This window comes from Chrysemys picta, chromosome 8 (assembly GCF_011386835.1).
Source record: "Chrysemys picta bellii isolate R12L10 chromosome 8, ASM1138683v2, whole genome shotgun sequence".
Classification (NCBI taxonomy): domain Eukaryota; kingdom Metazoa; phylum Chordata; order Testudines; family Emydidae; genus Chrysemys; species Chrysemys picta.
In genome coordinates, this window is record NC_088798.1 from 103,679,716 (window position 1) to 103,695,335 (window position 15,620).

General features: G+C 40.5%; 1 protein-coding gene across 8 annotated transcripts in view; it reads right to left on the minus strand.

The window, feature by feature from the left end:
* The window catches only part of RNF130 (ring finger protein 130), an 86,143-nt gene that overhangs the window by 46,571 nt on the left and 23,952 nt on the right, over positions 1-15,620 (minus strand). For all 8 annotated transcript variants that reach the window (XR_010590087.1, XR_010590086.1, XM_042850951.2 and 5 more), the window contains one exon: positions 379-629. Coding sequence is in view for 6 of the 8 variants with exons in the window: in XM_042850951.2 (XP_042706885.1) it covers positions 379-629 (251 nt within the window). In the remaining 2 variants the exon portion in view is untranslated. The remainder of the gene's footprint in view (positions 1-378; positions 630-15,620) is intronic.

Consider the following 15,620-nt stretch of genomic DNA (forward strand, 5'->3'; position numbering starts at 1 on the left):
ACTTTAAACTTCTCAGGCTAAGAGTGATGGATATCTAAAAACCCAGGATCTACTTTCTCAGAGTAATAATTTGAAAAAGTCAATCACACTTCAGTTTGTGGTGCAATAATAAAGAACGTGCAATGACAATCAACTAGAATAACTTATAGTATCAAATAGTATTCCTTCCTGTTTTTTGTATGGAGATTTTCTATGACTGTTACTCATCATAGCAAGCATCTGCTAGATAAAATTTTCCTCCATTGGTATACACTTTCGGAATACAGGGTTCGTTGTTAATAGCATAGTATAATTACTACATATATGATCTGATAGTTAACTACAGCAATATATAAAAAATAAAAACATCTAAATAGAGAGAAGCAAGGGGCATCTTACCTGGTTCCTGTCACGTGCATTTGTGTACCTGATCTTCTGGATGAAGTAAAATATTAACCATGCTGATGAAATTATCATCAAAACGATGAATGATATTGACACAAAGACTAGAGAGCCACGACTAAAATTCTTTGGAGGAACTCTGGCTCCAACTGCTATTGCCATCAGGACAGAGATGTTCTTTTCCAAGTAATTGAGGATCTCCTTTACCTTGGACTCTGTAATCATGACAGCAACAATGTCTCCAGTTCCTACAAAAGAGACAGATAAAAGAAAAATCCACTCACTTTACATCGAAAATTAACATGGCACACTGTTCACACCAAAGCTTTATTACACAGAGGTTTGATGACTTGTCTTAAAGGATGCACCTAGCCCTCTTCAACACCTTGTGGCTGTTTAGCATTCATGGCTTGTACTGAAGACAGATCTCTGAATTGTGATGTTAGGTTTCCACAGTGCTACCATGTATTTGAATGCTACCAATTTATAGATTGTCAATGGGTGCTGTTTTTTTAAACTGTGTGTGTATTGAACTAGTGTAAAAAGGTACATTTCTTATCTACATATGATACCCTGCAAACTTCAGCCATAAGACCAGAGCAGATATTTATTCTCCTGGAACTTAAATACTATTCCACAGAAATCCCACTAGAAATTTTCACTTCTACAGGAAATAAATGGCATTTATTAGGGTTTTTGTTTTGTTACAGAACTTCATAGGTATCATCCACGTAAAGTTCAATGTGTTTTAAAGAATAATTACATCTCTTAGGAAGCCAAGTAATTAAGGGAGAAAAAGTTATTCTCAGTTCTCCCCCTCAGGAGGTACCAGAGTGTCAAGTGGGGCAGCAATCTGTTGGGGGCCTATAAAATATCTGAAGAGGGAGGGAAGCAGCATAGGTGTCTACAAAGTACATGCAATTAACGTAAAATAGGCAAAATCCAGTGTTTCATTCAGAACCAAGTATTTTTAAAGAAAGGTAGACATAACTCATCTGAAGCGTTAAACAAATAGAAACCAACACAAGTTATAGAAAATGAATTTGAATAGTAGAGCACCAGAGATTCACAGAAGATCCACTGTAGATTGTCGCTGTACAGGCATTCCCTCAATTCTTGGGGAAGATTGAGTGTTTCATTTTCACATGAAAATGTACAAACTATTTGCTGTGATATTTACTAGATGATAGGGGTTGAAGAAATTAAGAGAGCAGAAAGCCCAAACCCTCTATTTCAGTATCTCCATTCTCAGTCAGCACCTTAACTCCTTAATTCTATGAACAGGGCATTAGTTGGCTTCCTACCCTGTACAGGAGTGGCCCAGTCCGTACCTGCAGCTGAGATGAGTACAAGATAAGAGCCATCTGTCCCTTGGCTGAGGAAACCTCTGTTAGTACATGCAGCACTGATGTGTTAAGTATTTCTGAAACCCTGAACAGTATGGCTCACAGATGACATGTGATGATCAAGAGCAGACCATTTATTTATGCTCAGTGTTTTCCCTAGAACAGCAAGTCTCATACTTTATTGGTTCGTATACCACCTTCTTAAAGAGTTGTTGTGAAGAGAGTTGATGGAACATTACACTCATGTACCACAATTTGGGAACCCCTGCCTGAGAACCCTGTCTTGCTATGAGTCCCAATTAGTTACATACAGCCATCCTGGAATCACTCTAGTGCATCAGAATATCAGCCAGCAATAGCCAAACTAGTGTTCCAATACAAACGTTATTTATGGAGCCATCGGCAAAGCACAACTGAATAAGATCTCAGTAGTTTAGCCTGTTTCTTTCTCAATCAACTGCAGAAGCCTTTACTTGGTCTTTGCCCCAAAATTATGACAATCTGTCTTAGTCATGTGTCTGTACAATGCTTAGCACAAGGGGTCTGGTCCATGACTGGGATTCCTTGCCACTACTGCAATATAATTTACACCTGGAAGGACTGAAAGGTAAACAGACAGAAACCACTTCTACTGCTTCTGATTCTACAAAGTCCAAAAAAGAAAACTAAGGAAAAAAAGGAAAACAGATTGTGTACCTAGGAGTGAAAATTTTCTGTATGTTTTAATCAGTGGAAATTGTAAGATGGAAAGTTCTTTAGTATGCTAACACTAACAAAGCCGATTAACCAAATACCCATAGAGAAGGGGAGAAAAAGTCTATCAAATGCGTCACATCTTACACAGCTTCAAAAGAGTGGAAGAAAAACCTCTGAAATACTGAACATAAAATTTTGAAAGTATCTATAGAAATAAGAGTATGTATTAACAGTGAAGTCACATCCCAAAATGCTAATGAGAACCAACATTTCAGTCACCCAAGAACAAAGCTATTCTCCAGGAAAAAGACAACTGGATTTTCACTAAAACCAGCCACAGGCTGTGAACTAAGGACAGACACTAGATCTAGGATGCAACACTCACAGATGCCAACATTTAATTTAAATGATTCTCATATTTCATATTAGTGTAGCTTTTCCTATATTAAATACAAGTCAGCTGGCCTGGCTGTAAATGTATGGGGTTAATGCGCTGATTGACTGATTGAACAAGTCAGTGCCTGGTGAGGACATGGTGAGAGGGAGATAAATGTTTTGTGAATATCTGACTCTTGCAAAACCCATTTAAAAAAAAAAGAAAAGAAAAAAAAAAAAGAGTAGGCTGACACCATTTAAGTTTGGTGACAACAGTCCTTCCATGGCAGCAACTTTAATAAAAATAACCTGTACAGTTAGTGTGTGTTACAATGGATTTTAAAAGGGGAACATTCATCTATTTAGTCTTGTTCCTTGAAATAAGCATTGTGCAGTTTTAAAGAGTGGCCATTACTTGCCACCATAACTACCTGGTGGCAATCTGCCATCAGGGCATTTGCACCGAAAACCTCCTGACAAAGCTTCTCTCCCCACCTCATCCTATTTATACCACTGTAAGATGGGCACAGTTTATTCCAATTATCAGAGCAGGAAAACATATATAGTGTAGTGAGATGAGGCCCTGAAACAAACCCTTATATCAGAGAGCTGGTATGAGGCCTAAGGCCTGAAGTAATGGTCAAGACTTTACTAACAAAGCAAAGTTAAGCTGTGAGCCAGACGCAGGCCCTGCTCACAGAAGTTGGCAAGGAAAGGGCTGATGCTGCAAAAAGATACATACCTAAGAGGTACTGGACACTAGATAGCAGAACATTTGGATACTTGCACATTCCACACAGATAACAAGGAACAAGCTGACCCATCCTAAAGACAGGGTCAAAAGGGTAATATGATGGATAGAGTTGTTTTGTTTGAACCAACATGTACAAGGTGAGAGGTGACACCTTACTGCGTAGAAGGGTTGTAACTTGCTACGTAGGGGGGTTGCACCTGAATAAGTCAGGAGTGATGTGTAACTTATATCTGAGGCGGTCTCTTTGTCTGGCCTAAGGGGCAATGGAGTATCCCGCCACTGACTGAGCCGGTCCATTGTCAGGGGGCACATATTCGTAGTATGTCCTGTACAGTCTGTGGGGAACTATTACTGTGCTTTGTTTGACAATAAACCTGGCCGGGGGCCTTCGTACCTTCTTAGAGTCTGTAGTCATTGGGGGTTCTCTCAGGGGTCTGCTGTGTCAGCTATCTGCACAGAGCCGGGGCAGCACACAGATGGAACACACGCATGCAGCCGACTTATCAACATTGAACAGAGCAGAGCACCACCCCGGTGGCCGTCTGACAACATATAGCAGCAGATGTAATTATCATAATGAAGTTTTCAGTACTAGGAAACAGTGAGTTTTGGAATGAGATGGACAGTCTTTACAGAAGCAAGATTTCTCCATTCTTGTATTACAACAGCAAAAAAATCCCACATTTACATGTCATGTGAGTACTTCTGAAAGCATTTCAATACATATGAAAATAATGAAACACTATGCACTGTCCATGGGAGGATCGATCCTTTTATTATGAAGGACAGATTTCCTAGCATTATACCACTCAGAACAGAGCAAACACACAGCTCTTGAGCTGAGGGGGTAGAAAATAAATTTGTTCAAGTAATATGAAAGGCTATTACAGATTTAGCAAGAGCAATCACAGATGCTTTAAACATGCAAAGAAAATCTTATTTGCACAAGCATGAAGGCTTAAAGGGAATTTTTCTGAAGTCCCCTGGCCACACCACCTCCACAGCAAGCAAGACAAATATTCTAATGAAACTGTACCATATGCAGGTCTATGGTTAATACGACAGGAGGACAAGTGGATTAAAATGCAGATGTTTAGGAAAACCTGCAGACAAAAGCTCTTCATTTATGTTTACTTGATGGAACAGATGTCAGGTACTGCTGTTACTTTGAAGAAGTTTGCCCCTTTCCCCCTACCAACTACTCAAGTTAGAAAATGTTAATGCAAGTACCCAGAAGTATGCTAGGTGCTTCACGTACATGACAGGTCTCTTCCTGCCCCAGAACTTACAATTTAAGGAGAAAAATGAATAGGATAAAATAAAGGGTAAGAAATGTGTTGCATTCAGACTCATTGCATTTTCATTACAACCCAGTCCTCAAACTTTTATCTTCCCAAAAGCTTTTTTGATATCTAGCACCCCCCAATGCTGTTTGCTCTTCAAACTTCATCCACTGCTTTTAACTTTTCATCTATAATTTGATTCTTTTCCCCTCAGGTGAAAGTAACTCCAACACATTAACCACATCATCTCACCCCTAGGTTTATACCCAGTGGCCTCCCACCTTTCTTCACCTCCCTCTGGACAGATGAGCAAATAAGAGAATTGGTTCTGTTGGCAGTGATGGGTTCCTGGGGCCGTACTCCCCTCACTGCTACTTGTGCTTCAAGCTTCTGTGCATCATCTTTTCAGAGGACATTGCTGCTTCTGCCTCATGTGGCTGAAGGTGGCTAGAAGCGTACATGAAGTATACTATACTTTCACTCCATTCTGCCATTTTGGTGACACCAAGATCCCACAGCAACAGACTGTCAAGTTAATTCTGATGAACTGTTTTCAAGGCAACACCTTTAGGCAAAACCATTTATTGTCCCCCTGGCCTCACTAACCTTTTACTGAAAAGGTCCCGCCATTGCAGCTCCACTGGTGGTAGCAACGGTTCAAGTAATAGTATGCACAAGGCACCAGACAGCGGCCAACATTTTAACCACCATGTTTTTGACATCTGTGCCACGTTAGTTACAGTGGGAAGACTTTCTGCAGAAATGGCTAGTGTAGACAGGGCCGGCTCTAGGCACCAGCGCGCCAAGCATGTGCTTGGGGCAGCATTTTCCAAGGGGCAGCACTCCAGCTTTTTTTTTTTTTTTTTTTTGCTTGGGGCGCAAAAAGCCGGGAGCCGGCCCTGAGCGGAGGTGAGCTGCGGTGGTAGTGCGGGGAGGGCCGCAGGGAGTTACCCTGGGGGTGAGACAGAGGAACCGCTCCCCCCTAAGCTCACCTCCGCTCTACTGCCGCCTGCTCCCCCGAGCGCGCCACCCCTCTGCTTCTCCCCCCTCCCTCCCAGGCTTGCCGCGCGAAACAGCTGTTTTGCGGTAAGCCTGGGAGGGAGGGGACAGAAGCGGAGCGGCTGTGGCGCGCTCAGGGGAGCAGGCGGAGTGGAGGTGAGCTGCGGCGGTGGGGGGCGCAGGGAGGGCTGCAGGAAGTAACTGGGGGGGCAGAGGAACCACTCCCCCCCCCCCCCCAGCTCACCTCTGCTCCACTGCCGCCTGCTCCCCCGAGCACGCTGCCACTCCGCTTCTCCCCCCTCCCTCCCAGGCTTGCCGCGCGAAACAGCAAGAACAGGCATTGGACAGTATTATGAAAATCTGCCTACAGACTTCACTATACTGGGGTTTAAAGTTCACAATTGCACTGCTAATGTAAATGTCAGCACTTCATTCAGTTCCTGTTTTCTTTCTTTAAGAAGGGAGGGGATGAGATTAAGAGGAACACAAATCCACAAAGTATATGCAGCTTTCCAAAGAATGGCACTGGGAAATCACCTTCAAAGTAAGTTAAAGAAATTGTGTTACATTCCAGTTTACCAAGACTGTGACAAATTGAGGCATTTTCACATCCCCTGCAGATTTACTAGCCTTAAACAGGAATACCCTTCTCAACAGAACAGCTTGTGTGTCTGGGTTTTTTAAGCCTCAAGCTTTCAATACAACTTTCACTGGAATATCGCGAGGATAAATTCATGGTGTGCTGAGCTCAGATAAGGTGAGTACCACAGAAAAAGTTATAAATCCTCTTCAGACCTAAAATTATGACAGGGTTGAATTTTGTTAAATGGTAAAGATGGCTTCTCTTTTTCCACCTTCCTCCTATTGCCTTATTCTTAGGGTACGTCTACACTACCCGCCAATCTGGGGTAGTGATCCATCTATCAGGGATCGATTTTTATCTTGTCTACACTAGACGCGACAAAATCGATCCCCGATCGCTCTGCCGTCGACTCCGGAACTCCACTGCGGCGAGAGGCGGAAGCGGAGTCGACGGGGGAGCGGCAGTGGTTGACTCGCCGCCGTCCTCACAGCCAGGTAAATCGACCTAAGATCTGCAACTTCAGCTATGCGAATAGCGTAGCTGAAGTCAGCGTATCTTAGATTGACCACCTCCCTAGTGTAGACCTAGCCTTAGATTCAAATAGTTCAAAGATGTGACCAATCATTTTGCTTGTACTGTGCATCCTCCCTCTAGGTGTAGAGTCTGTTACCTTCTGGAAACAGCATTTACAGCTCATGCTCCCACAGAAAATCTTGTAGTAGTCTCAGGGGCTTTAAGTGATGGAAATGTTATTCAAAAGATGACCTAGCCTTTTCAGCTTTTTAATTCTTTTCACCAAGGCAAAACAATTCTGTAAAACAGGTATAAAGCAGCTGAAGACTGAAATGTGTCTACAGATGTTTGATGTAGTAGTTTCTCCCTCCTTCCCCGAAGTGATGCTTCTTTCTATCTACTTGACCTTGCAAGGCTGGAATGGAAAGGAAAATAGACTTCATTTTGACTTTACCACAGCATGCATCTTACGTGGTTGCTCTCTTTTTCTGAAACATACAGTAGTCTGTTAACATCCGATTTTCAAGTGATGCATTCATTGTCTTTTTAGGTTGTCCTTTTTGAGAACCAGTTTAAGTCAGACAGATCACTTTTACAGTGAATGAGGTCCCTCTGAGAAGAACATACATTTTAAAAAGTTTGAAACAGATCATTGGGGGTGCTCTATGGAAGATGGAGGAGAGTTCTTAGAGGAAGTATTTCTTTTCCTATCTGTTGCTCAAACCTCTTTTGCCTAGGAATTTTGTAGCCCTGGAGATATACTCACTTCCTGTGATCTTCCAAAGTGGATTTTAATATATGTTTATATGAAGGCAGCTAAAGCTGTTTTGACAGCCCTTTCCATGCTTGTTTCCCCCAGTACCACTAACATCCCTATTAACATTTCAAGCATGTCTGAATGATAGCTCTGGTTGCCTCCAGAATAAAAAGGAACTCAAACTCAGGTGTGATCAGAAGAAAATGCATCGAGAGAGACAAGGAACTAAAAGATAAGTTTCATAGGAGGACAATGCCATTTAATCATGCAGCTCTCATCAATAAGAGTCACTTCCATGTACTGATTTGAAAGCTTGCCTCCAAGCATTTGCATCTTAGCTAGTGGTCACCTTTTAAGAAAAGTATTTTAAAAACGTTTGCATTGTAGCACACCATGGTTTTTTATCAAGTGAATTAATGTGGCTACCATGACAAAAGTATAAGTTAAAGGAACACTTTCCATTTCTTAACTAAAGCAACTGATAAAGGAAAAGAGGCTAATAAATCTAAAAGAAATGGTTCAGGAGATCTAGTTTGCATGTTTATTTACAAACAAGGCACTACATGAGCCAGCATAAATGATGAGCAGCTGGTTGGCCTTGGGAGAAGCAGCAGCTCTCACTTTGCTCTTATTCAGAGGGAAAAAAACTCATGGTAGACAGATCTTTCTACTTTTTTCCCTCCCCCCATTTTGCATCTATATTTACCACCTTTGTTTGCACAAATTTTATTGGATATTTCATAGCAAAAACATTTGGAATGAACTTGCATTAGGACTGAAAATGTAGTTTCTACTGTTGGGAAGTAAGCAAAGCTAACAATCAGGGAATGAAAAATGTTAATGACACAGAAAACCTTGAGCAAATATAAATTTTGATGTCAGAATAGCTTATTAAGAATGAATCCATTTCAGTCAGCTGCAAATGAAAATGGAAAAATGATTAATGCTAAAAATCTACTCTACTTAGTACTTAATCCTATTTAAAACCCAACAAAGTAAACTAAATAAAAAAAGTGATGTGCCCTAACTGATTGACATGCAAATCAAAATATTTTGGGATTCAGTGGTCCTGAGGAAAACACTAGTACTCACTCAGGACATTTCTATATAATGCCTTCAAGGAGCAAGGAACCTGCAATAGAAACAAACAGATATTCTTCAAGCTGACCAACACATCCAATGTTGTTTCTAATTATCCAGGTATTTATATCATACAGTATGGTAGGTGAACCAGTTCAGCTCACCAGTCTATCTTCAATGGACAACAGCTCTCTTCCACTTCTCTAGTGGGGGAAACAGTAGCAATGCCAAAGTTAAGGTTGCAGTCAATCCAACAAGAATTTTATACTTATTTTTAAGAAATGTTGCAAGAATGGCAAAGAAAAATTAAAATTCACATAGTTGAATTTTTCATGTTGATTTGGTATAGTATGGTATAGATCGGGTTAATTACACATGGAATAATACGGGTTAATTACACATGGAATAATAAGATGTCAGACGTTGACTACTTAAAAATATTTGAAAGGGAAATCACCTTTTTGGCAACAATTTTGGCATCTGGGACCTGATTTTTGCTTCTGTATATGCTAATTAGGGCAATATCGCTTTGAAGTGGGTCCCCATTCTTTTTTGGCGGTAGTTCCTGCAGTTAGGTTACTGCTTATAAATACACCAACATGATGGGAGGGAGGGGAGAGAGAGAGAAAGCTATTAATCAAATAGCCTGTATCCTAGAGCAAGTTACACGAGTTGGAAAAGAGGACACCCTATGTTCATATCTCACTTCTAGTGATTACTGGTTATATTTCTAGGCATTTTACCATCTCTATTGATCAAGGCTGGAATCCCCTACCCAAGAAAGCACTCAAGTATGAGCAACCATACTTCCTTTTACACACAAGTTAATGGAAAAGTTATAATTAAGGCTACGATTTTGTCACGGACATTTTTAGTAAAAGTCAGGGACAGGTCACGGGCAATGAACAAAAATTCACGGAAGCCACTTGTCCCTGACTTTTACTAAAAACATCCCTGACAAAATGCGGAGGGTCCTGCCCCCTGCCCCACTGCATGTAGCGTCAGGGAGCTGTGGCCCCCCTGCTGCCGGTGGGGGCTGGGCTGCTGCAGCGCCCCAATGTCATGGAGATCTCTGGAAGTCGCGGATTTCGTGACTTCTGCAACCTCTGTGACATACTCGTAGCCTTAGTTATAATGCTACAACTCCATCTCCTACAGATACTGAAAATAAGCTCCCAATTTCAAACACACACACACACACAAAATTTTAACCATGACCTCAGCAATGTTAAGGCACAATAATTCACTGGATGCCTAGAATTTGTGCCAGTCAGATGACAGTCTGTTATTACAAGAGAGTATGAGATCACTTAAGGTTTTGCTTTTAGAGTAAACAGATGGTAATCTGGATCCACAAGGTTACGGATGCAGAAATGAGCTAACACAAGAGAGAAGACTTCAATTAAAAGGTTATTAGCAAATATTTCAAACAAACAATTTTAAGCTTTGCTTACTTCCCAACAGTAGAAACTACATTTTCAGTCCTAATGCAAGTTCATTCCAAATGTTTTCAGCACAGTAGACCACGACTGGAGAGAAGTTACAATAGCAGGCCATCGCTGCAAGGAACATCTTCAATATTTGCTTTATATGCTCTCTGCAGTTCAGTAGCAACTATAAAAACTCATTTCAAAAGATTCTGAGAATAACCAGTGGGTCTCCTCACACTAGCCCACACACTTCTTCATTTTCTGTTACATTAGCATTACTTCTTGTTCAGCTTTCATTTCTATGACTAACAGCAACATCCCTTGCTGTACATAGTTGAATTTTCCAGCCAACCAGTGCTCACCAGACAAGAAGTGGAGTGTCTTGTGTTTATGGCACAAGATCAAATCAGGAGAGCTGGGATCTAGTCCTAGAACTGCCATTGAGTGTGTGGGGCCTTGGACAAGTCATTTAACCAAATATGTTAATGAATGATAATACTTGCATACCTGCCAAACAGGAGTAATGCAAGGATTAGTTATAAGATTTGTAAAGTGCTTTATATGTTTAAAGTGCTAAGTGTTCAATATTTACTAGTTCAACAGCATTTTCTGGATGTCTTCTAATAGTGATTTCATTATTGTGCTTATCACAACCTACATTCTTACCTAATGTAGCTTATTTCTTACCTGGGGTAGAATACAATGAACACAGAAAGTAAGGCATGGGGGAGAAAAACAGATCTTAAAAATAAAACCACAATGAATACTTCCATTTTGTTTCTTAATAATCCCCACTTCTGTGTCGTAAAAGTTTACCAGTCTTTAAAGAAATGCCAAAGGGCAGGAAGAGTGATTCAACAAGGTTAAGTAGACAAACTTTTTAAATGTACCACGAAACTCTAAAGACTGGATTTGTGTTCAGACACAGGGTAGTAAAAAGTGTTAAGATCTTTAGTTTTGAACCAAGAAGGAAGATAACCTTGTCATTGGGCAAAATAAGGAAGCTAAATAAGGTAGCTATCACTATCAATTAGACTCATGCCTCTGCCCTCAACAACTAACTTCAATATTTTATGTGAAATATTTTCTTATTTCATAGAAAGTTCATATTCATATTTTAAAGCTTGTTGGGGGGGGGGGGGGGGAGTAGAATTGTCAATAGAACAGTGTCCAAAAGTTATAGCCTTGGGGCCTGTGATTATTTTTACATCCAAAATCTGCTTTAAAAAAATCTGCAATCTTGATAAATCAAAGTATTAGCTTAATGCAGGCCATATGAGAACAGATTCTTATCAAGATGTTTTAGTTTGATAACCAAATATTTAATTTCATTCATCCCATAACAGTGAGGTGATGCTGGCAGGCAGCTCCATCTTTGCTATTTCTGGATAGTGGGTTCAATTTGCTCCAAATGATTATGGAGCCAGAAAATAATGGATGCCTATTTAAGAGATATTTTTTGCTTGTAGGCAATATATCCCCACAGAGAAACTTCAATCTAAGAGTCCCCTCAAATAAGTATAGCTAAGTCTACAATAGGAATGGCAAGAGAACAACCTTATCTGAATCTGAAATTGCTACAAAACCATGTGACAAACAAACCCAAGGAACTAGGGGGCACTGTATTGCTGGAGGTTTAGTCTGTGGATAAGAAACAATTCCTGACTGTTTATGGTCATTAACAATCTCCTGGGCCTTTTCACAACGGTAAGAGGATGTAACTTCTCCATCCTCTGAAAACAAGCCAGTTCTACCAGTGGCTACAGGTATTTCAGTGTTGGTTGAAATACACACCACATGAAAAGCACTTTGGTAGTGTCCCAGATTGCTCTCCCAGTCTCCTTAATACTAGGGAACAGATTTTCTTGCTCGTCTTAGAATGAGACAATAGCTTCCTTATGCTCCAAGGTGTGTGCTTCAAACACACTCCTGTTTGGGACCCATTATCTAGTCAGGCAACTCCACCTACTGCACGATAGACTTTGATTATGTGCCTCCAAGAGATACAGTGAGAAGACTGCTTTAAATATGATGCAGTTGATGTGTGTTACCAAAATGGTTTTTATTATCAGAATCACACAATATATAAAATGTTAAACGCTATATATAAGATGTGTTCCTACAACTAGAAAAGTTTATTTTTATCTCAGTTTATTGATCTTAAAGCCTAATCCCATTCTTCAAATTCCACTGGAGGCCTGAAAAGCCAGCCACACCTCTGACCTGTCATCCTGCATCATCTAAGAGACAAGAGTATATAATGAAAGTCAGACCGACCGCATGGCCTTAAAATCATGTTATCTAACTTCAACAAGTAAAACACAAGTGGAGAAACAAGTTGATGCGAGATAAATTTTAAGATGACACTACCTGAACCACTAGGTTTTTGTTTGATTTTTGCATAAGCCTGGCAGACTAGAGTAAAATTCACTCTGAGTTTGGGAATGAATGGGTGGAATTCTCACTTATCCATGGGGGGAAAAAAAGGCTTTGGTCTGAGTCAATGGACTGTTTATGCTCAAGAGGGTTTAATGGGCATCAGCAACCCCCAAACTTATTTTTCTTGTGGATCTGCCATTATTCTACTGGTTTTGGATACTCCAGATCTACAATAAGATAAATTTGAGTGCTTAAAACCTATGCAGCTTTTTACCAACATGTTTGCACATCCTTTTAATAAATTAATTTTGATGCCTGATTGGAATAATAAACTATAGTATAGCAAGAACAGAGATTTGGTTCAAGCGTCTCTTCATTGTTTCACCAATATCCCAGAATCCTGACCTGAAATCACCACTTTTTTGGAGAGAGGATAGTTCTGCTTCTATATCCATTCCCCTTCTTGATGTCCAAGGCTAGGTCTACACTACCCGCCTGAATCGGCGGGTAGAAATCGATCTCTCGGGGATCGAATTATCGCGTCTCGTCGGGATGCGACAATCAATCCCCGAATCGACGCTCTTACTCCACCAGCAGAGGTCGGAGTAAGCGCCGTTGATGGGGAGCCGCGGAGGTCGATTTTGCCGCCGTCCTCACAGCGGGGTAAATCGGCTCCGATAGGTCGAATTCAGCTATGCTAATCGTGTAGCTGAATTTGCGTATATTAAATCGACCCCCTCTCCGTAGTGAAGACCTGCCCCAAGTGCCTGCCAACAAGCATTACCATGGCAACTGCGGTGGCAGCATGAACTTTAGAGACCTGTCAACTCTGAACTTGACTGAGATCCCTAAACAGCCATTAGTGACCTGAAGTCATTGTCATCCACTGCCCGTTTTGCCTTTGAACCAGTAACCAAGAACACACCCATCTTCTCTGATCACATTTCAAAACAAGCATGAATTCTCCTCCATCAACCATTATTCTTTTATCAGAGAATATAATCTGATTTTTATATTTTCCCCTTGATCTGTAATTTACGCTTTCCTGGTTTGGGAGGGATAGAGTGGGGTGTAAGATTCATCTTCTAAAAAGCTACAGTCTTAATTCTAAAAGCAGAATGAAAAGAGTCACTCGTACATCATTGAATGGATTTTCTCTCTCAAAAAGGGATGCATTATTTATCCAAGGATGCAATGAGGCAGTAAGCTTGTTCTGATTACTTTAAAGCCTTAATCCAAGTCTACATTGGATGTAAAGATGCAATGCTAGATGTAGTGTTAAGACTTAAGGAGAAAATTTCTGTAACTTTGGCAACACTGAATCAGTAATCAATGGAATTTAATAATTTTATTTTGGTGCTTTAGTTCTCATTTAAATAAATTTTATTTTAAGACGCAAAACAGTAAGAGCCACGATGCAGATAGCCCTCATCACGAAAAAGCTGATGGAGCATCAACTGAGAAGGCTGGGTCGTATGAAACAATGATACGTGGGAGGTGGTAGAGTACACTATCTAGTAGTCACGGGGCAGAGACCATGAGAGAGACCCAGAAAAATGTGCTTCAAGGTGCTGAAGGAGGACATGAAGAATGTCGATGTCAGCTTGGAAGAAACACTTGATCTTCAAGAGTTCCTGTCAAGACAAAGAGCCAACGACCCCAACTAACAACAAGGTGAAGAAGATAATGTAGAAGAAAAGGACAGAAGCTGTGCTAATCTCAAATGTAAAATTACAGCACTTTTACATAGATTTAAAATGATAAAACACTTCAAGATTTACCTGAATTTGAGAATTAATCAGTAATTTAGTAACACTGTTAAATTTAAGTCTCTACTACACAACCACATTTAAAAAAAATTAATATTAACACTTATTTTACCCGCATTTCCTTCCTATTCCCATGACTGACTATAAAGAGACAGCTACTAAATATTTGCCCCTGCCACATCTTCTCTCTGTGCATTAGATATTATTTGTTCGGCTTGAATAAAAGCAGCAAGCAAAACCACTGATAAAGCTGCCTTCCTGCCAGTAATGTCCCAGCCCTTCTAATATAAACTGCTTTGGGAAAGATGTCCTTCATCTACCCAAGAAAGGTCATTTACCAGGATACGTGGAGATAGATAGATAGACAGATAGATAAAAATATTACTATAGGGATATAGATAGGGAAGAGACAACAAAAACACCTGTTGTAACTAAGCTTAGCAGTTTTTTGTTAGTGGATACAAGCTCACTGAGGTCAATACCTCTTTCGCTAGTTGGCCCTGGGAGACAGTGTAGCATTAAAACCTGAACGTCAGAGACTTAATATACTACCAGAGCACATAAAATCAAACAGCTTTTGCTATAAAAGATGCCAATTGTTTTCATTTAATATGATGAAAATATTGATTGGAGAGTGACAATTGATATCTGGCCATCAAAAAGAATTTGTACTCTGCTGGAGAAGTTTATTGAGAAAGTGCATATACATGTGTTTCCATAGATTTCAAATGTTTAAATCTATATTCAGCTAGGAAATGGAAAGAATGAGTTGGATGAAATATTTTTCACCATGCCAAAAGAAACTGACCTGAGGGAGGATTGTTTGCTGAAATCCACAAGGGGACAGGTACCCTTCAAAAAGCACCAAAACGTTCAAGGTAAATCTTTATGGACTCTGTTTTTATGTGCAAGATTTGTGTATCCAAGCCTCAAATGTTTTGGTTCCCAGGTACCTGAGAAACTACCTCTCCCCACAAGATACCACAGTAGTTGAGATAATCTGAGGTGGGAAATGCAAAGGGTCCCCTGGCTGCTATGGAAATTGTTTCAGCAACTGGATGTGGTGATTTTCAGTACATGCTATTAGACCTACACATTTGTCAAGGCTTTTCTTTGCAAAGAGAGTTGATAGGGAGATGCTAACGATTGAGGCTACAGGGCAAATGGGACTCAGAGTTGCCATTCTGAGTTAGAAAGATACAGGTCTGTGGGCCTAGTTGGAGAATCAGGGGCTCCATTTAGGTCAAGTGAGCTGCCCCATGACATATATGCTCC